The sequence below is a fragment of the Lithobates pipiens genome, unplaced genomic scaffold (genome assembly GCF_037356315.1).
Source record: "Lithobates pipiens isolate NorthernLeopardFrog02 unplaced genomic scaffold, aLitPip1_a1.2 Scaffold_4, whole genome shotgun sequence".
Taxonomy (NCBI): domain Eukaryota; kingdom Metazoa; phylum Chordata; class Amphibia; order Anura; family Ranidae; genus Lithobates; species Lithobates pipiens.
This window is the reverse complement of record NW_027507852.1, coordinates 975,757-998,196: the sequence shown is the minus strand read 5'-3', so window position 1 is coordinate 998,196 and position 22,440 is coordinate 975,757. Positions and strand designations below refer to the sequence as shown.

General features: G+C 43.7%; 1 protein-coding gene across 1 annotated transcript in view; it reads left to right on the top strand.

The window, feature by feature from the left end:
- The window catches only part of RPGRIP1 (RPGR interacting protein 1), a 98,544-nt gene that overhangs the window by 42,057 nt on the left and 34,047 nt on the right, over positions 1 to 22,440 (top strand). Inside the window, exons 21-24 of the mRNA XM_077466874.1 lie at positions 809 to 929; positions 1,005 to 1,108; positions 17,857 to 18,049; positions 18,176 to 18,266. Of these exons, the coding sequence (XP_077323000.1) occupies positions 809 to 929; positions 1,005 to 1,108; positions 17,857 to 18,049; positions 18,176 to 18,266 (509 nt within the window). The remainder of the gene's footprint in view (positions 1 to 808; positions 930 to 1,004; positions 1,109 to 17,856; positions 18,050 to 18,175; positions 18,267 to 22,440) is intronic.

Here is a 22,440-nt window from a genome sequence, read left to right as displayed (position 1 = left end):
CAGTTACAGCATGTCATTACTGCTTACTGACTAGTTGCTAGAGGTTACAGCACACATTATGGATCACTGATTAGTTGCTAGAGGTTACAGCACATCACCTCCTCACAGCAGGGGAGCATGATATACATAGGAATGCCGCCTTTATTTACATATCAATGCCGCCGGCCGCAGCTATTTACTTAGTATTGTTGCCACTATTTACATACGAATTCCAGTTATTTACATGTAAACACAGGGTCTGCAGGAGAGTTATCTGCACACAACAATAAGGCAGAGCTGGGCAGCATTAGTACCAGAACTTCACACTGAGATATTGGGACACAGCACAGGAATAAAACTTCAAGGGACAAGGGAATTTAAACCTGGATAGTTGGCAAGTATGAGGCAGCTGTTTTGGGCCCCCCAACAATGACAGGGCCCAGGGCAGCTGCCCCTTTTGCCCTGCCTTAAAGACGGCCCTGCCACCATCCAATCATTTGCAAGCAAAAAGTGCAACTTTACCACACTGACATTTACTAAGAAAAAAGGAGTGCAGACAACAGTCTATTTTCCTTTAGTAAATCAACTCCATTGGCTTACCTGTATACATATGTTAAAACTCACAGGTGTGACTGGGCTCTAAATATAGTCCCACAACCAAATCTGAGGTCCTCTGTATACTATATACTGTACATGATCGCATTAGCTACAATTGCTACTGGTAATGGCATCTGCTGCTGCATATCCAATAATACACCTATTGTCTAGTTAAAACAGTCATATTATTTCATTTCCAGCAAAACAACCTTTTGAAATATGTTTGTTCTAGGATATTGCAGTAGGGCAAGAAGAACCACAAGGACAGATCGATCAATTGATATATCAAGAAGTAAATGAGTCAGATCATGAAACGAGGTCAATGCATTCTGATAAGTTCCTAAAGAAAAAAGGTAAAGCAGTGGCAATTGATTTGAAACCCATAGTGATCAAAACATTAAATAGTAAAACTCTTTCTTTTTTTGAAGATGAGAATAACTTCAGTGAACCACAGTTTGAAAACAGTGGCAGTGATGATGATGATGATGATGACACGATTGTAGTGGCAAAACCTCTAGTTCCATATAAGCTGGTAAGTGCAGAAATCCTAAAGCCTAGAGTATATTTATAGCCAAAACCTTTTTTCTTTTTCTTTTTTTTTAGCTTAACCTCCCTGGCGGTATGATTAGTTCTGGTTTTTGGTGCTGAAAGCGGTACAATTATTTTGCATGGAAATTTGGCGTTTTATATTGTAGTCCTGTAATTCTTAGGAATAACTCTCTTAAATCTGTCCAAACCAGAGTCTAGCAGACATCCCGGGTATGATAACGTTTATAATATAATAAATAATAATAAAAATTATTCAATAATGTAATCAAATCCTAAAACACTGAAAAAGGGACACTTTCTGGTTGCTATGGACAATCTCCAAATTCCAGGCAGAAAAAACAGTATTTATAATATAAAAGTGCATGCAGGGCACTGCACAGACCACTAGGGACAAAGGGGGGGTGTAAATTTTTTATACAGTACTGTAATCTGTAAGATTACAGTACTGTGTGTGTTTTGTGTGTTTTTACTTTTTTGAATTTGGCGCCGATCTCCACTCCCGTGCGCCGTAACGTCGCAGGGAACGGAGATCGGTGGCATTCAGGCACTGTGTGAATCGAACGGAGGACAGCTCGATCACACAGCGCGGAGGACATCGCTGGATCCAGGGGACAAGGTAAGTAACTCTCCCTGTGTCCTCCCTGTATCCAGCGATGCGATCCCGAGTCTGGCTCGGGGTTACCGCTCGTGGAACTAAAATCCCAACCCGAGCCAGACTCAAGATCACCGCCAGGGAGGTTAATATCAAGTGAAGAAAGAATTGGAACTTGTGTAATTTTTACTGCAATTGGGGAGGTTCTGTCAGTTAATGTTTGATAAAAAGTTTGCCCCAAAGACAGGAAGTGATGGGAAATCCCCACAGAAGTAACAAAGTTTTTTTTTAAGCTAAATAAATCACAGGATAATATCTAAACACCAGAGACATGTTTTAATACGTTGTTATAAGTGTAATACTTATGTAGCGCCCTGCTCCTGATGAGCAGACGCAATTGTTTGTTTTTTTTCAAATTTAATTGTCTCAAGCTGTAGTTTGGCTCAGACTAATTTCTCTAAAAGTTCTAGTTTTGTACCAGTCCAGCTGGGCTGCACTGATTTCCACTTGACCGTAGGTGTCGCTGTCACCATCGGTGGGTGTGGAACAGCAGCAGGCTGGAGGCTTTGAATGCCACCTCTTGCTCGGAAATAGTTCCGTGGGTGTGGTTTCCCTGCTGTGCATTCTGGGAGATGGTATTTAAGGTACCGACACCATTTTTCTGGGTCTGTTTCTGGGTCCCTGTCTTGGGGTCCGCTATCCCTACCACATGGCCCTCCTGGCCTGGGACCTGTACCGCATGGATCTGCGCCTTGGGGTCGGCTGGCTCAAGGCTTCGCAACTAAGTGTAGGCCCAGGAATGTCTTGGGGCCTACTGATCTAGGGGTGGTCCTGTGCTGTCTCGCCTGCGGGGAGAAGCCAAGAAAACTGGAGGATCAAGGGGAGGACTTCTCAGGTGGAGGACCGAGCGCAAGGCTGGTGTCCCTGGAGGAGCCTAGAAACTCAGTTGAAGGACGCAACCCGGATCAATATCCTTACAGTATCGCCGGGTCGGCTGAAAGAATCTGTCACTGTATGGTAGTTCTTCCTAAAACTCTCAAAATCTATAAGTTCAATTTAAATGTCTGTGGCAGAGACTTTGTTGAGCATCTCATCGGCTGCTAGGTCAAGTGAGAGGGGCCTATCTGGTGACTGCTGGATCCAGTCTGTGGAGCTGTTTGTCCTCTGGATCTGACTAATACCTCTAACCCTCAATTACTAGGTGCCTGAAATCCCCTTTATCCTCTAACCCTCTATTGAAGGACTGTGTCTTTGTCTTTCTTTGGTGTTATCCCTAAATAAATCTTCAAAAAGGATTACGTGTTGGACTTATCATCATTCGGGCTACTTTCCAACGGGACCTCCTAAGACGAAGAGGCAAGCAGGTGAGGTAAAAGTAAGACCAAATAAAACCAGCAGCTCCTTTGGGGGTTAGTGCTACATGTGGGGGCTCGTGTGTCTGGGATTTGCCATTACTCTTGCAATTCGAGGAAACTGTTTTGAAGTCTACACAATAGAAGGTTCTAGACTGTGCCATATTTTCTTCACAAGGGGCTAATTGCGGGACACTACCTCGTGCCAATAGCCAATAGGAACAACCATGGATATTGTGGAAGCTGCTCCTTCCATCACCACTCACCTTCCTGCATCTACTCAGAGGAAGGTGGGATACGTGAAAGCCTCCCGTGGCCGTGGTCCAGGCCTACCTCAGAAATTGCCTGGACTGGATCCGGAGAAAGTGATCACTCCTGAGAAATTCACTACAGGAACAGGTGAGAACTCTGGGGAAAATGTACCTAGTGGGACTGTTTGTAGATATCTACCAGCAGAAGAGTTATGGGACTCTGAGGTAGACTCTTTGTCAGACATATCTGGGGACAATGACCTGTTTGAAACGATTCCCAAGAGATGTTGTGGGCAAATGCAGACGATGTTGCCGCAACGTGTAATGTGTCTGGTTGGCTAACCTTGAATTCGGGGAGTGCATCGCCTCGGGCGGGAACCCCAGTCCCCATCAGTGAAACTGTGTCCAAAGATAATACTTTAGTCAGGTCAAAATAATTGCCTGCCTATGCCATGGTACAGAAGTCGCCTAACTCATGTGTGCCTCCTGGATTGGGAAGCGCTCGATCCCTGCCTAGACTCGCCTGGTCACAGAGGCTGCTGAGTATATGGGTAGCTACCGAGTATGGGCTGAAATTTCCCTACGTACCTAAGGAAATAATGCAAGAGATTGAACATCATAGAGAACGTTGTATGCAGATGATGTTTGGGACTATTTGAAAGTTCCAAAACCTTTTAGGAAGCCAGGATGTTTCCCAACTATGGATGATCGTTTCACCGGGTGTCTTCAAAACTGGAGTTATGGGAGACACATTCATGCGGACAAAATAATTATTTGCCGGCTGGCAAAGGACAACGTCATTTACTTCATAACAACTGTGGATGCCAAGGGGAAAGCTATAACTTTGCCAGATCCCCGTTTCTATTGGTGATCTATCACCTTGACCTTTTTCTTCAAGTGGCAGTTCTTATGAAGGAACTCTCTTTATTTTAAAATGCAAGGACTTTGGGATTAGCTAGATAGCGCTAGGGTTCTTGGAAAGAGACTTTGGGTCAAGACTATCTACCGGCCACAGTACTTGTATAAAGGACTTGTTCTTCAACGCTTTCGCCACTAGATGGTGGAGGTTTGCACAACAGGTTGGACTTTTTGCACTTAGACACACAGTAAATATATTGGAAAGAAAGTGTCATTCTTTTGGAATGGGGCTTTGCTTCCTATAGTCACAAATATTGTATGCTTCTGTTTTTCTGCTTGTGTGTTTTATTTCAGGAAAGCAGCGAAATCTTCTATCAAGCTGCTGGAGAGTGGGTGCTTTAGAAAATGGGAGTTATGTGTTATGTAACCTGTTTGCATGTAAAATTATTCAAATATGAGTGTTTTACCTTCCCTGTCCAAGTTATGAGTTCAGGTACCAGACTTTCAGGATTGAAAGTCTTTATTTTTTCCAGATGATGGGGACATCGTCTAATGCGGGGGGGATAAGTAGCGCCCTGCTCCTGATGGGCAAACATTTTGTTTTTTTATTTTTTACCTGCCTGACCCAGCATATGGCTAAATTGCATAAATAGGAAAAACTTACCTGGACCAAAAAGACTGATGTTGGGAAAGGAGGAAGGATAGCTGATGAGCAGAAGCTGTAGGTTATGTATCAGGAAGTTACAACAGACTTGTAAGCTAGTCAGGGAACAAAAACAGATATCTGCTAGCTTTTTAAAAAAAGGGGCCCAAAACAGACTCTTTTTAGCGCATATTTCAACAATGGGATCGCTTTACTAAATACAAAGACTGCTCATTGTGCAAATTAAGTTGCACTTTACAAGGGAATTTAACCAGAGCTTAGTAAATGAGGTGAAGCTTTGCTGACTTCCATCATCCAGTCATGTGCAAGGAAAAATGCAGTTTTTTTTCCTTGCATGTAATTGGGTATTCTTTGCAAAGAGAAATTGCATCATATTCATTAAAGTGTTTGTAACCATCAAAATGTATTAAATCTGTCATTTTGAGGATCTTATACATGTGCATCTCCAAAAATTTGAATATCATCAAAAAGTTAATTTACTTCTATTTAAAAAGTGAAACTCATACAGTGCCTTGCGAAAGTATTCGGCCCCCTTGAACGTATTAACCTTTTGCCACATTTCAGGCTTCAAACATAAAGATATAAAATGTTATTTTTTTTGTGAAGAATCACCAACAAGTGGGACACAATTGTGAAGTGGAACGAAATCTATTGGATATTTTAAACTTTTTTAGCAAATAAAAAACTGAAAAGTGGCGCGTGCAAAATTATTCAGCCCCTTTACTTTCAGTGCAGCAAACTCACTCCAGAAGTTCAGCGAGGATCTCTGAATGATCCAATGTTGTCCTAAATGACTGATGGTGATAAATAGAATCCACCTGTGTGTAATCAAGTCTCTGTATAAATGCACCTGCTCTGTGATAGTCTCAGGGTTCTGTTGAAAGCGCAGAGAGCATCATGAAGACCAAGGAACACACCAGGCAGGTCCGTAATACTGTTGTGGAGAAGTTTAAAGCCGGATTTGGATACAAAAAGATTTCCCAAGCTTTAAACATCCCAAGGAGCACTGTGCAAGCGATCATTTTGAAATGGAAGGAGTATCAGACCACTGCAAATCTACCAAGACCTGGCCGTCCCTCTAAAATTTCAGCTCAGACAAGGAGAAGACTGATCAGAGATGCAGCCAAGAGGCCCATGATCACTCTGGATGAACTGCAGAGAACTACAGCTGAGGTGGGGGAGTCTGTCCATAGGACAACAATCAGTCGTACACTGCACAAATCTGGCCTTTATGGAAGAGTGGCAAGAAGAAAGCCATTTCTCAAAGATATCCATAAAAAGTCTCGTCTAAAGTTTGCCACAAGCCACCTGGGAGACACACCAAACATGTGGAAGAAGGTGCTCTGGTCAGATGAAACCAAAATCAAACTTTTTGCCCACAATGCAAAACGATATGTTTGGCGTAAAAGCAACACAGCTCATCACCCTCAACACACCATCCCCACTGTCAAACATGGTGGTGGCAGCATCATGGTTTGGGCCTGCTTTTCTTCAGCAGGGACAGGGAAGATGGTTAAAATTGAGGGGAAGATGGATGCAGCCAAATACAGGACCATTCTGAATGAAAACCTGTTGGAGTCTGCAAAACACCTGAAACTGGGACGGAGATTTATCTTCCAACAAGACAATGATCCCAAACATACAGCAAAATCTACAAAGGAATGGTTCACAAATAAACGTATCCAGGTGTTAGAATGGCCAAGTCAAAGTCCAGACCTGAATCCAATCGAAAATCTGTGGAAAGAGCTGAAAACTGCTGTTCACAAACGCTCTCCATCCAACCTCACTGAGCTCGAGCTGTTTTGCAAGGAAGAATGGGCAAGAATTTCAGTCTCTTGATGTGCAAAACTGATAGAGACATACCCCAAGCGACTTGCAGCTGTAATCGCAGCAAAAGGTGGCTCTACAAAGTATTAATGCAAGGGGGCCGAATCATTTTGCACGCCCCACTTTTCATTTTTTTATTAGTTAAAAAAGTTTCAAAAATCCAATAGATTTCGTTCCACTTCACAATTGTGTCCCACTTGTTGGTGATTCTTCACAAAAAATAAAAATGTTATATCTTTATGTTTGAAGCCTGAAATGTGGCAAAAGGTTGAAAAGTTCAAGGGGGCCGAATACTTTCGCAAGGCACTGTATATTTTATATAGATGCATTACACACAGAGTGATGCATTTCAAGCATTTATTTTATTTAATTTTGACAATTATGGCTTACAGCTAGTGAAAACCAAAAATTCAGTATCTCAGAAAATTAGAATATTACATAAGACCAATAACAAAAAAGGATCTTTACTACAGAAATGTTTGCTTACTGACAAGTATGTCCATGTATATTATAGTATGCACTCAATACTTGGTCAGGGCTCCATTTTCATGAATTACTGTATCAATGTGGCATGGCATGGAGGTGATCAGCCTGTGGCACTGCTGACATATTATGGAAGCCCAGGTTGCTTTCATAATGGCCTTCAGCTCATCAATACTGACAATACCGCACAGATTCTCTATGGGGTTTAGGTCAGGCGAGTTTGCTGGCCAATCAAACACAGTAATACCATGATCATAAACCAGGTATTGGTACTTTTGGCAGTGTGGGCAGGTGCCAAGGTGAAATCAGCATCTCCGTAAAGCTGGTCAGTAGAGGGTACATAGTTACATAGTTAGTCAGGTTGAAAAACACAAGTCCATCCAGTTCAACCACAAAAAAAATAATAATAATAATAATAATATCATACAATCCCATATACCCAATTCTATACCCACAGTTGATCCAGAGGAAGGCAAAAAACCCCCAGCAGAGCATGATCCAATTTGCTAAAGCAGGGGAAAAAATTCCTTCCTGAGGCAATCGTATTTTCCCCGGATCAACTTTACCTATAAATGTTAGTACCCAGTTATATTATGTACACTTAGGAAATAATCCAGGTCTTTCTTAAAGCAATCCACTGAGCTGGCCAGAACCACCTCTGCAGGGAGTCTATTCCACACTTTCACAGCTCTTACTGTGAAGAAACCTTTCCATATTTGGAGATGAAATCTCTTCTCCTCTAGACGTAAAGAGTGCCCCATTTGTCCTCTTTGTTGACTGTAAAGTGAATAACTCGACACCAAGTTCACTATATGGACCCCTTATATATTTGTACATGTTGATCATATCCCCCCTTAATCTCCTCTTATCAAGAGTGAATAAATTCAGTTCCTCTAAGCTTTCCTCATAGCCGAGTTCCTCCATGCCTCTTATCAGTTTGGTTGCCCTTCTCTGCACTTTCTCCAGTTTTCCGATATCCTTTTTGAGAACTGGTGCCCAAAACTGAACTGCATATTCCAGATGAGGTCTTACTAATGATTTGAACAGGGGCAAAATGATATCTCTCTCTCTGGAGTCCATACCTCTCTTAATACAGGAAAGGACTTTGCTCGCTTTGGAAACCGCAGCTTGGCATTGCATGCTATTATTGAGCTTATGATCTACCAAAACCCCCAGATCCTTCTCCACTATGGATTCCCCCAGTTGTACTCCCCCTAGCATGTATGATGCATACATATTCTTAGCCCCTAAGTACATTTCTCAACATTAAACCTCATCTGCCACATAGTCGCCCAATTAGACAGAGCATTGAGGTCGGCTTGTAAATTGGAGACATCCTGTAAGGACGTTATTCCACTGCATAGCTTGGTGTCATCTGCAAAGACAGAAATGTTACTTTTGATCCCAGACTCAATATCATTTATGAAGATATTAAAAAGTAAGGGTCCCAGCACTGAACCTTGGGGTACACCACTGATAACCTTAGACCATTCAGAGTAAAGCCCCATACACACTATCAGATTGTCTGCTGAGTTTTTCCTTCAGATTTACCAAAACCATGTAATATGAGGTCAAACCTTAGGAGTTTCAATGTGTATGCAATCAGGCAGTCCCTTCTACTACATGGTTTTGGTAAATCTGAAGGAAAAACTCAGCAGACAATCTGATAGTGTGTACAGGGCTTAAGAATCATTAACCACTACTCTCTGAATTCTGTATTTTAGCCAGTTTTCTATCCATTTACAAACTGATATTTCCAGTCCTATAGACTTTACCTTACACATAAGCCGCGTGTGCGGAACTGTATCGATTTGCAAAATCAAAGTATACCATGTCCACCGCCACCCCTCTGTCCAAGGTTTTACTTACCACCTCATAAAAAGAAATCAGGTTTGTCTGACAACTTCTGTCTTTCATGAATCCATGCTGTCTGTTGCTTAAAATATTTTTTTCCTGCAAGAACTGGTCTATGTGGTCTTTTATTAATCCCTCCAGTATCTTCCCAACTATAGAAGTTAAACTAACGGGTCTATAATTACTTGGTAAAGACTTTGTTCCCTTTTTAAATATAGGCACCACATTGGCCCTGCGCCAATCCAGTGGTACTATTCCTGCCATTAATGAGTCCCTAAAAATTAGATACAATGGCTTCGAAATTACAGAGCTCAATTCTTTTAGGATCCGTGGGTGGATGCCATCAGATCCAGGTGCTTTATCCACCTTTATTCTGTCCAAATATTTCTGGACCATATCACTTTTGAGCCATTGTGGATTTGGGGCTGCGTCACTACCACCCCTATTGTGGACATGAGCTCCCCCATGCTCCTTTGTGTACACAGAGCTGAAGAAAGTATTTAATAAGTTAGCATTCTCTTTGTCCCCAGTCACCCACTCCAATTTTTTGGGGTTTGTCCTACTATCTTTTGCAATCTGTCTTTCATTTTGAATTTTTGCATCCTTGATTTCCTTTTTACATATTCTGTTATATTCTTTGTAACATTTAAATGACACTAGCGTTCCTTCATTTTTATATTTTTTTATAGTTTATAGCTTTTTTAAATTTGGCCATGAGCCACATCGGTTTTATTTTTAGCCTTTTAAACTTATTGCCCATGGGAATATACTTTGCCGTGAGATCACAAACAGTCTTTTTGAAGAATTTCCATTTCTGTTCTGTGCCCATTGATGCCAATATTCTCTCGCAGTCTAGGTCCTGGAGAGCAGTCCTCATCCTTGGAAAATTTGCTCTCTTGAAATTAAGTGTTTTTATCTTTCCCGTATGCGATTTTTGCTTACAGCTAACATCAAATGTTGAGATTACCAGGTCCAACAGAGCATCATTCCTAGTTGGGGCCTCAATAAACTGAACCATAAAATTGTCCTGTAATAGGTTTATACATTTTTGCCCTTTAACTGTCCCAGCAGTGCCATTACCCCAGTCAATTTCTGGGTAGTTAAAATCCCCCATTATTATCACTGTACCAGCCCTTGCAGCCCTTTCTATCTGTGCAAGGAGCTGAGTGCTCTAGAATTTCCTGGGGCTGTGCTGAATTGTACTTAATAAAACACAGTGGACCAACACCAGCAGATGACATGGTTCCCCAAATGATCAGTGACTGTGGAAACTTTACACTTTACCTCATGCAACTTGGATTCTGTGTTTCTCCACTCTTCCTCCTGACTCTGGGACCTTGATTTCTTTTTAATCAAATCCTTTATTTTATTTTATTTGAAAACGACATTGACACAATACAGACAAAACCACAAAAATAGAAATCACACCAAACCAAACCCCCCCCCCAAGAAAAAAAAAACCCAGGCCCCGCCAACAACCCCCCCCCCCTCCTCACTCGGAGTATATATGACACACAAAAAAAAGGAATAACAATATCCAGCAGTACAAAGTACACAGTACACATTGGTTGACATAATACCTAATTCAAAGACTGAAGCCATCAAGCCAGTCAACTTATTCAGGGAGTTCCTTAGGGAATATGTATGCTTTTCAAAAATAATGATCTTATTGAGATCTACAATCCAATCGGACACAGTCAGTGGATGTGGAAAGGTCCGCTTAAGAGCAATCTGTCTACGGGCAACAAAAAGTGCGTGCCTTATAGTATTATCAGTAGGGGAGGTGTAGATACAGGTGTCACAGTAACCCAATATACATATAAGTGGTTCAACCAGAATATTAATATCCAATACCCTATTTAAGGTACCAATCTCCTCCACCCAGTATCTTTGAAGTTTTGGACATCGCCACAAAAGATGTATTAATGTACCTGTGTTACCGCATCTAGCACAGGCTGACTTAGATTTCAGTCCAATTGCACAGAGAAACTGCAGAGTTCTATAGACCCTATGGAGAATACAAATCTGAGTCAGTCTGTGTGATGGAGAAAGAGACACCCTGTGGTCATGCGATGTTGCACCCAAACAAAATGTATGTAATTTTTTTTCCACAAATAGAGCTTTCTTTTGGTGGTATGATCACCATTGCGGTTTTTATTTTTTGTGCTATAAACAAAAAAAGTGACAATTTTGGGGAAAAAAAAAAACAATATTTTTTACTTTTTGCTATAATGCATATCCAAAAAAAATTGAAAAAAAACGAATTTCATAAATTTAGGCCAATATATATTTTTCTACATATTTTTGGTAAAAAACAACAACAGATTAACTGTATATTGATTGCTTTGCGCAAAATTTATCGTGTCTAAAAACTATGGGATAGATTTATGGACTTTTATTTACACTGAGCAAAATTATAAATGCAACACTTTTGTGTTTGTCCCTACCGTATTTATCATGAGCTGAACTTAAAGATCTATGACTTTTTCTATGTACACAAAAGGCATATTTCTCTCAAATATTGTTCACAAATCTGTCTAAATCAATGTTAGTGAGTGTCAGTGTTAGTGAGCTTCTCCTTTGCTAAGATAATCCTTTCACCTCACAGGTGTGGCATATCAAGATGCTGATTAGAGATCATGATTATTGCACAAGTGTGCCTCATGCCGCGTATACACACGTAGCAGACTATCCGGCGGACTTCCCGCCGGACTGTACGCCGGACTTTCCGAACGGGCTACTTGCCCACACATGGCACTTTTTCAGCGGACTACTACGGCGTACTAAGTCCGCCGGACTATCCGCCGTACTTTTGAAATGAACAGACTCGCCCACACACGCTGAGGAAAGTCCGCTCATTTTGAGCGCGTCTCCAGGTAGGCGGGGCCCGCGAAGGAGGCGTTGCTGGCCCCGCCACCTGGCATGGACTTAAAGGGGAACCCCAAAGCAGAAAACATCGGCGTGGGGGGTCCCCCCCATGTCCACATCAGACCCTTGTCCGAGCACGCTACCCGGCCGGCCAGGAAAGGGGGGGGATGAGTGAGCGCCCCCCCCCTGAGCCATACCAGGCCGCGTGCCCTCAACATGGGGGGATGTCACAGTCCCAGCATCCTCTAGGACTGTGACATCATAATAGGCGGGGACATCATCCGGTGATGTCCCTATATAAGTCGCCGCACACTTTGTCCCCGTCATTGTGAGCAGAGAGAGCGACGAGGCAACATCTGAAGAGAAGAAGAGAAGAACAGAAGGTGGCGACAGCGGCGACAGAAGACCGGGCCATCGCCTGTAAAAGAGATAGAAGAAGGCGCGGTGGCCCGGCAAGAAGAACCGAAGAGGGGGACAAGACCCCCGAAGTCGGAAGAAGAGGGCGGCGGCAGCGAAGAAGAAAGCCGGGCTCCTCCGCTAGCAAAAGAGCTAGCAGAAGATAGCGGAGGAGTCCGGCGAGAAGACCCCTGAAGACGGAAGACGGAAGACCCCCGGAACTGTGCAATAAACTATTTTAACCCTTGTGTGTTATGTTTTATTTTTACTTTTTTCCACAGGTGAATGGGTAGGGGTATATTGTACCCCATACTCATTCACATAGGGTGGGGGGCCGGATTCCGATAAGCCCCCCGCCCGCAGACCCCGACAACCAACGGCTAGGGTTGTCGGTAAGAGGCCCTTGTCCTCATCAACATGGGGACAAGGTGCTTTGGGGTGGGGGGGCCGCGCGGCCCCCCTTCCCCAAGGCACCCCCCATGTTGAGGGCACGCGGCCTGGTACGGCTCAGGAGGGGGGCCGCTCGCTTGTCCCCCCCTTTTCTGGCCGGCCGGGTAGCGTGCTCGGACAAGGGTCTGATGTGGACCTGGGGGGACCCCCACGCCGATTTTTTCGGCGTTGAGGTTCCCCTTTAAGTCCATGCCAGGTGGCTGGCCAGCGACGCCTCCTTCACGGGCCCCGCCTACCTGGAGACGCGCTCAAAATGAGCGGACTTTTCTCCGGGCGGGAAAAGTCCGTTCATTTCAAAAGTACGGCGGACTGGCGTATACGCACGGCCGGATTGTACGCCGAAATACGAGTCCGGCGGTAAGATTGGAGTGCAAAACTACTTTCTAAGTCCGCCGTACTTTTGGGCAAAAAAAGTCCGCCGGAGGCTACACACGTGGGGATTGTCCGGCGGACTTGAGTTTGCCGGACTTTTCCACCGGATTGTTTGATCGTGTGTACGCGGCATCAGGCTGGGCACAATAAAAGGCCACTCTAAAATGTGCAGTTTTAATTTATTAGGGGGTACAGGGGGTCCAAAAACCAGTCAGTATCTGGTGTGACCACCATTTGTCTCACACAGTGCAGAACATCTCCTTCACATAGAGTTGATCAGGTTGTTGACTGTGGCCTGTGGAATGTTGGTCCGTTCCTCTTCAATGGTTGTGCAAAGTTGCTGGATATTGTCAGGAACTGGAACACACTGTGGTATACACCGATCCAGAGCATCCCAAACATGCTCAATGTGTGACATATCCTGTGAGTATGCAAGAACTGGGATGTTTTCCGCTTCCAGGAATTGTGTACAGTCCCTTGCAACATGGGGCCATGCATTATCATGCTGCAACATGGGGTGATGGTCATAGATGAAAGTCACGACAATGGGCCTCAGTATCTCGTCACGGTATCTCTGTGCATTCAAAATGGCATCAATAAAATGCACCTGTGTTCATTGTCCTTAGCATACGCCTGCCCATACCATAACCCCACCGCCACCATGGGCCACTCGATCCACAATGTTGACATCAGTAAACCGGTCACCCACACTACGTCATATCCGCTGTCTGCCATCTGCCCTGTACAGCGAAAACCAGGATTAATCAGTGAAGAGAACACCTCTCAAGTGCCAGATTCCATCGAATGTGAGCATTTGCCCACTCAAGTCAGTTATGACGACAACCTGCAGCCAGGTCGAGCCCCCGATGAGGATGACGAGCATGCACATGAGCTTCTCTGAGACAGTTTCTGACAGTTTGTGCAGAAATTCTTTGGTTGTGCAAACCGATTGTTGCAGCAGCTGTCTGGGTGGCTGGTTTCAGACGATCTTGGAGGTGAAGATGCTGGATATGGAGGTCCTGGGCTGGTGTAGCTACACATGGTCTGCGGTTGTGAGACCAGTTGGATGTTCTGCCAAATTTTCTGAAACTTCTTTGGAGATGGCTTATGGTAGAGAAATTAACATTCAATTTAAGGGCAACAGCTCTGGTGGACATTCCTGCAGTCAGCATGCCAATTGCACGCTCCCTCAAAACTTGCAACATCTGTGGCATTGTGCTGTATGATAAAACTGCACATTTTAAAGTGGCCTTTTATTGTGGCCAGCCTAAGCCACACCTGTGCAATCATCATGCTGTCTAATCAGCATCTTGATATGCCACACCTGTGAGCTGAATGGATTATCTTGGCAAAGGAGAAGTGCTCACTAACACAGATTTAGACAGATTTGTGAACACTATTTAAGAGAAATAGGCCTTTTATATACATAGAAAAGGTTGTAGATCTTTAAGTTTAGCTCATGATAAATAGGGGCAAATACAAAAGTGTTGCATTTATAATTTTGCTCAGTGTATTTTTCACTGTTAATGGTGGTGATCTGCGATTTTCTTTTAGCGGGACTGCTATTTTTCGGCAGACAAATCTGACCCCAAATTACACTTTTTGGGGACCAGTGACATTAGTACATTGATCAGTGCTATAAAAATGCACTGATCAATGTATAAATTACACTGGCAGGGAAGGGGTTAATACTAGGGGGCGATCAACTGGGTTCCCTCAGCATGTTCTAACTGTATGGGAGATGGCTTTACTGGGACATGACAGAGATCACTATTTCCGATCACTGGGAACAGTAGATCTCTCTCTGTTATGTCACCTGGCAGAATGGGGAATCGTCTTATTTACAAATGCAGATCTCCGTTCTGCCTCTGTGCATAGCGATCATAGGTGGCCGGCGGACATCGAGTCCGCCAGACACACAGGTACGCTCCCGTGGCCACGATACATACACGGACCAACGTACAGGTACGTTGGTTCATGCAGAAGAGCGGACCTATCGCATTAAATCTGCGTGAGCTGGTCGGCAAGTGGTTAAGCTCTTGACACGTCTACCCCAACACAGGTGGTAAGTCACTATAGCTGGCTACTTATTTCTTCACCTATAGCAGCCCCCTTTTCCATAAGGCAATCAGCCCTACCGGTACTTGGTTGCCCCCAGGACTTATACACAATGCTATAGTTCCTGGCCACCACACCAGGGAAGACGTGAACTGAGCAAAACAAACAGATACTTGCGGTTAGCAGACAGATAGCGTGGTTCTATGACAGTCCAGTGAGCTTGATCAGGAACAACAGACATATCACTGTCAATTACAAGCACCCAAATGAGGGTTTACCTGACTTATAACAGGTTTTAGTTTCCACCCAGAGAATGACCGCATCAATCAGCCTGCAGGTGGACAAAGACAGGGAGAATGCCATGGCCAAAACCCAGATTCTGGAATGAGGAGCAGGAGCGCTAGATGCTCCTGACATTATTCACTCTCTGAGGAAGGGCCCCCGGACACCTAAAAGATGAGCTGGACATCCAGCACAGGACCATCAGACTGGGCAGAGCTCAGTGAATCTGCAAGGTCAAGTTGATTAGCAGGTGACGTGTCACAGGTGTCAAGCCGCATAGCTGAAACATAAGCAGAATGCAGAGAGCCCTGAAAAAAGTTGAACACCCCACCTGGTCGAATGAGGCAGTCTATCCAAAGGCTAAATTGAACTTCTTAGACAGGTTTAAATGGATGTAGTAGAAGTAGGGTGCTACCAGGTTACAGAAAGTCCCGAATAAGAAGAAGCAGGAGACTCAATGGGCTTGAGCTGGACTGCCATAACTAGTGCAGAGGCCGATTGAATCGCATCGCCAGGTTCAGCTAATGACAAAATTGCATCGCCAGGAGTAATGACTACCTGAATCGCATAACCATGGGTAGCAACAACCTGAATCGCATTGCCAGGTGTAGCGACAGTGGAACTTGTGGACAAGTTAGCCTGGCTGTGCATCCAAGGGAGTTTAGGGACAGGCAAAGGTAGAGGTAATCCAGGGGGCTTCACTTCTGGGGACTTAGAAGAAGTTTCCAAACAGGGCTCAAGGCTACGAGACAGCGGGTAAGTTTGGCTTCTAGGAGGAAAAGATTCAGACTTTGGCAATTGGCTGGATAGGTGGCCTGTAGCGAATTAAATAAACTTGTCAGTGTATTTTGCTTTACCAGAGTCATATAAAGGCAAATGGTTATGCAAACTGGAGTCACACTTGGAAAAATTGTCATGATCAAGATCTGAATAGGACTGTAATAAAGGTACATGACTGGTACTGACCACACAAGAGTTATAAATGAGCGACTGTTCAGCAGTTTTAATGCAGTTCTGGATGCAGGTCTGGGACCAGGACCTAATCTCCTCTGTAGCCCAGCCTATGTGCGGGTTATGAAGTTTAAGCCAGGGATACCCTAAGGTAAGGGGATAAGCAGGAGATGAGATCAAGTAAAAGCTGATTGTCTCCCTATGAAATTCCCAAATAGTAAGAGTAATAGGTACCATGCACAAGGTGATCAGGCCCATGGACAAGGGATAGTTATCAACAGCTAAGACTGGAAAGGGTCTGTGCACCTTAGGCCGCGTACACACGGGCGGACTATCCGTCCAACTAAGTCCGTCAGACAATCCGACAGACAGTCCGTCCTACTTTTGAATGAATGGACTTGACCACACACGACGAACAGACAGTCCGCTGAAAGCTTGCGCGATGACGTGTACAGCACGTACGACGGGACTAGAAATACGACGTCCAATACACTGCAATGCAACCTTCGGCCGTGTAAATCCTTTCTGAGCATGCGCCATACTTAGTCCGTCCAACTTGCCTACTCACGAGCGGACTGTCCGCTGAAACCAAGTTTGGACGGACAATGTTACGGAAATTCCGAAAGACTTAGTCCGCCAGACTGTCCGCTGAAAAAGTCCGCTGAAGCCCACACACGAGCGGATTGTCTGCTGAAACACGTTTCAGCGGACCAAGACCGTCAGACAGTCCGCCCGTGTGTACGCGGCCTTAGTCACAGGAATCTGTAGACGGTGTGCTAGGCCCCTATCAATGAAGTTACTAGCGCCACCAGAGTCTATGAAAACTACGAAGTAATGAGAAAACGTGTCAGAGCAAAGTTGTGCAGGAACAAATAGTTTATCTCCGAGGGAAACTGACACAGTATAGTCTATAGTAGCAGACCCCACACGCACTAGACTCTTCAGTACGGAGCCTCTTTAGTTATCCAATGTTGCCAAAAGCCATATTTACCACACCTTGTTAAACTTGAGAGAGCTTCTGTATACTTATATTTTTAAAATGCCACCTTTACTTTATACAAACAACTACATGCCCAACCGGCCTACACTAATTGCATCTAATTAGGGCACTTTCTTCTTCAAAAAAGAGCTGTAACACACCAGTGGTACACTGCTCAAAATTTGGAAACAATTCTTTACTGGCACCCTATAGCAGACCACAGCACTAGTTTTTAGGTAATGAGATATAATTATAAACAATTTATGAACAACCTATTATTTGAAAATTATTTTGCTGTGAATTGAAGAACTATCTGGAATAAAACAGATAAACAATAAAAGATTTTGACAAAAAAGACAACAGAAGCTTACCAAAAAAAATGATTTGTCTAACAAAGGTAGTCCTTACTATTTCAATGACATGCATTAGAAAAAATAAGGCCCCCTGCTTAAATCTTATCTGTATGCAGCTATTTTTTTTCTCTATCTACTTAGCCATCATCCAGGATTCGTGTAGAAATCGCCTCTCTGACACTTGATCCATGTTCAGAGGTAGTGGCTAATGAATCAGTGGAAAGAGTGTTTGTGGAGTTTCAATTTGCAGGAGTTCCCGCTGAGGAAACAGAGACTCCTTTGTCACTTCGCAAACCTAGTCAAGGAGAGGAAATATACTACCACTTCAGCAAAGGTATGAAAAATGTCACAAGATGGATTTTTAAAAACTCATTGTCCCTTTATGTAAATACATTTTTTTCTCTCTAAAATGTTACTTTAACACAGTTCACACATTAATTATTTTCCTGATCCCATGCAGTAATACACCTCGATGGCAAAGAACATGCAGATCGCAGACATTTCCTCTACATGCTTTTGGAGGGATCAGACACAGAAGAAGAAAGAGTAAGGTAACATAAGGTTTCTGATGCATCCTTTAAGCGCAGACAAAGGATATTTTCTTGTTTGGTTCATTGGGGAACAAGGAGACCTCTGTGGTATTAGCCTTATCCATAAGAGATTAGGCACTAAGCTGCTTCACTATGGACAATACCCTTTTACAGGCACTATATCTCCCTTCCATAGCAAAACAGTGACCAAGTCTGAGAACAGCAAATATATAAATTAATAAATTAAGGCCAATAGGAGTAAAGTCTAAAAGTTGAAAGCGAAAGCCAATCCTTCATCGGAATGGCAACTATACCCAGGAGATCTCAAACCCCAGTCAGATGTCCATTTTCACCTTGCAGAAGGAAGATAATCCCAATAAAAGAAGAAGGATAATGTAGCCTTGAGTATTCCAGATGAAAATATACTATAAGCATGGTCTAGGAATACATAGTGAAGAGTCCTAGACTATCTAAGTAAGCCTGCCTGAGACCCAAAGAGGATATCCAAAAGTACAATAATGAAGATCAAGCAACACTGTAATATTACAGCGACCAAGTATGGAGCCCATAAAATACAAGAACACCCCTTTGCCACCTCTTCAAAAGTACTCAGCTAAGTAGACTCAATAAAGTAACTTGACTTTGTGTCTAGAATCTCCAAATATAAGGCAAGTATTTGGAGAGTTTAAATATATTATGAAGAGAAAAAAATAGTTGACAATGGTAGACAGACTGCCTGGAGAATGTAATTGTAGACTGGGCAAATGGAGGAATTATATATGTAGCAATAAATCAGGGCTCTCATTAGGGATGAGCCCGATGTTCCAGTAGATTATTTTCCTGATCCCATACAGTAATACACCTCGATAGCAAAGAACATGTAGATCGCAGACATTTCCTCTACATGCTTTTGGAGGGATCAGACACAGAGGAAGAAAGAGTAAGGTAACATAAAGTTTTTGATGCATCATTTAAGTGCAAACAAAGGATATTTTCTTGTTCAGTTCAAAGGCAGGGTGCCTTTGGCCCATCATGGCTCAAGGGGCCAAGTCTATGCCGCACGCTATGTAAGGCTGCTTACATAGCATCCGTACATAGTGTAATGAATGAGAGCAGCAAAATGACATTTCTAAACTGCTCGCGGCTGTAATGTATTGTCGAATTCCGGCAATATACATACTGGCGTCAGTTCCTCCCCAGTTCATTACCAGGCCCTTCAGGTCTGGTATGAATATTAGGGGAACCCGCACCAAAATGAAAAAAAAAATGGCATGGGGATCCCCCCAAAATACATACCAGACCCTTATCCGAGCATGAAAAGGGGGGGACAAGAGAGCACCCCCCCCCCTCCTGAACGTTACCAGGCCGCATATCTGGTGAGACACCTTCTCCCCATGTTTATGGGGACATGGGCCTCTTCCCCACAACCCTTGCCCAGTGGTTGCCCAGTGGTTTTGGGGGTCTGTGGGCAGGGGGTTTATCGGAATCTGGAAGCCTCCTTTAAGAAGGAGGCCCCCAGATCCCGGCCCTATGTGAATGGGTATGCTGATGGTCCAGAGAAAAAGAAAAGGGAAAAACTCCACCTCCGTGGGAGGCATCCCTCCGATTGCAGCCTTTTTACGATGACAGCTGTTATATAGCTGGGGGGGGGGGGTGGCCTCGCCATAAGTTATGTAACAGCTGTCATAGTGAAAAGGCCGCAGTCACAGGGATGCCTCCCATCAATCGAGAGTTTTTCAGTTTTGTTTTTTTTCTGGTTGTCAGCGCTGTGATTGAAGACCCCAAAGCACCCTCCCCATGTTAAGGGCATGTGCCCCCTCCCTTTTCCTGCAGCCTGCAAGGTTGTGTGCTCAGGTAAGGGTCTGGTATGGATTTTAGAGGGGACCCCGACACCATTTTTTTTCCAATTATGGCACGGGGTTCCCCTTAAAATCCATACCAGACCTGAAGGGCCTGGTATGGATTTTGGGGGAACTCCCACGCCATTTTTTTATTTTGGCAAGGGGTTCCCCTTAATATCCATACCAGACTTGAAGGGCCTGGTATTGGTTTTAAATGGGGGAAACCCACACCCCATTTTCATTTTTTATTTTGGTGCTGTTTTTTTCAATGATTTTTATGGTTACTGCCAGGATCCGACAATACATTACAACCGCAAGCAGTTTTAAATCACATTTTTTCCTTTAGAAATGTTATTCTGCTGTGGTACTCTTATGAACATGGGAAAGATGCACTACTTTACAGGCAGATTAAGGAGACCCCCTGGCATGATATTTAAAGTAATATTTCATTTTTATTGTTTCACTTTTAGCATTATTAAAATCACTACTCCTGAAAAAACAACTGTTTTTAAAACTTTTTTTTTTTGCATTGATACATGTCCCATGGGGCAGTACCCGGGTCCTATACACTTTTTATGGCAATAACTTGCATCTAAGACTTTACATTGAGCACTTTTGATGCTTCACGTTCGTGTCCTATAGACTTTAATGGTTTTCGCGTGTTTGTACACATTTTTTGCCTGTTCGCATGTTCTGCTGCGAACCGAACCGGGGGGTGTTCAGCTCATCCCTAGTTCTCATCATCCTCATAGAGAAGAAAAGATGGCAATGCAAAGACCATCACCTGTTGTCTGGACTAAACAGCTTCAGCTTTCTTACTTTGGCTGAAAAATATCAGCACTGACAAACAATCTAGAGGCAAGTATTGCGCCCAAAAAGGTGCAGCATATTCAGGGTTTAAGAGATGCCAATAGGGGGGCAGACTGTAGAAATGTCAATCGTGTTAGAAACATCTGAAAAAAATGTAGGCCTACAAAAATTCAACAACTCCTATGTGATCCAAAATAACTTTAACATTTCTAATGCCGCGTACACACGGGCGGACTGTATGGCGTACTTAGTCCGTCGAAACACATTTCAGCAGACAGTCCGCTCGTGTGTGGGCTTCAGCGGACTTTTTCAGCGTGCAGTCTGGCGTACTAAGTATTTCGGATTTTTCGAAATTCTGTCCGTCGTACTTTGGTTTCAGCGGACAATCCGCTCGTCAGTAGGCTAAGACTGACTAAGACGGACTAAGAATGGCGCATGCCCAGAAAGGATTTACACGGCGGAAGGGTGCTTTGCTGTGTATTGGACTTCCTATTTCTAGTCCCGTCGTACGTGCTGTACACGTCATCGCGCAAGCTTTCGACGGACTGTTTGTGCATCCGTGTGTGGTCAAGTCCGTTCAGTCGAAAGTATGACGGACTGTCCGTCGGATTGTATGACGGACTAAGTACGCCATACAGTCCGCTCGTGTGTACGCGGCATTACAGGACAATATAAAAAATTAGGAATAAGATTGAAAAAAGTGTCACCTACAAAAAGCACCAACAACATTGGAAAATCTAAACTTCAAATTTGGAAAAACTGAGAAATGGAAAAGAGTAAAAGAGAAAATCAAGAAGGGGAAAAATAAGGGGTGCAATTTATGGGAGAGGGTCAAATCACATACAGGAGGTTGACCTCCTTATTTGCTACTCATCATATAAAACAAATAAAAAAAATACTGGCCCTTTAAGTATGTGTGGGATGTCGGACACACGGGGGTATGGGAAGCATGACGTGCTGCAATCACCAAAAAAAATAAATAAATAATTATGTCCCTTTAAGTGTGTACAGGGCACCCGACACACAACTGCTATGGGAAGCATGACCTCTTTGCAATCATGTGAAGCTCTATTGGCTTCCTTTAGAAAGTCCTCAGAGGGCTGAGTTCGGCACCCAGAACACTCCCTTTATCATTGTTCGCGGCTGTGGTGTATGTGATTGGCGGGTCCTGTGCCTTCACTTCCGGTTTCTCTGACTCATTCCTATAGCTCCAAAGGTGGATGGCAGGACACTTGTGTGAGAGCTGTGAGTACGAGGGGGGACTTCTAATGTAAAGGGGGGGCTCTGATCTGATGGTGACATCTAATGTAAAGGAGGACTATGTTCTGATGGTGACATCTAATGTAAAGGAGGACTCTGATCTGATGGTGACATTTAATGTAAAGGGGGGCTCTGATGGTGACATCTAATGTAAAGGAGGACTCTGATGGTGGCATCTACTGTAAAGGGGGACTCAGATGGTGACATCTAATGTAAAGGAGGACTCAGATGGTGGCATCTAATCTAAAGGGGACTCTGATGGTGATATCTAATGTAAATTGGGA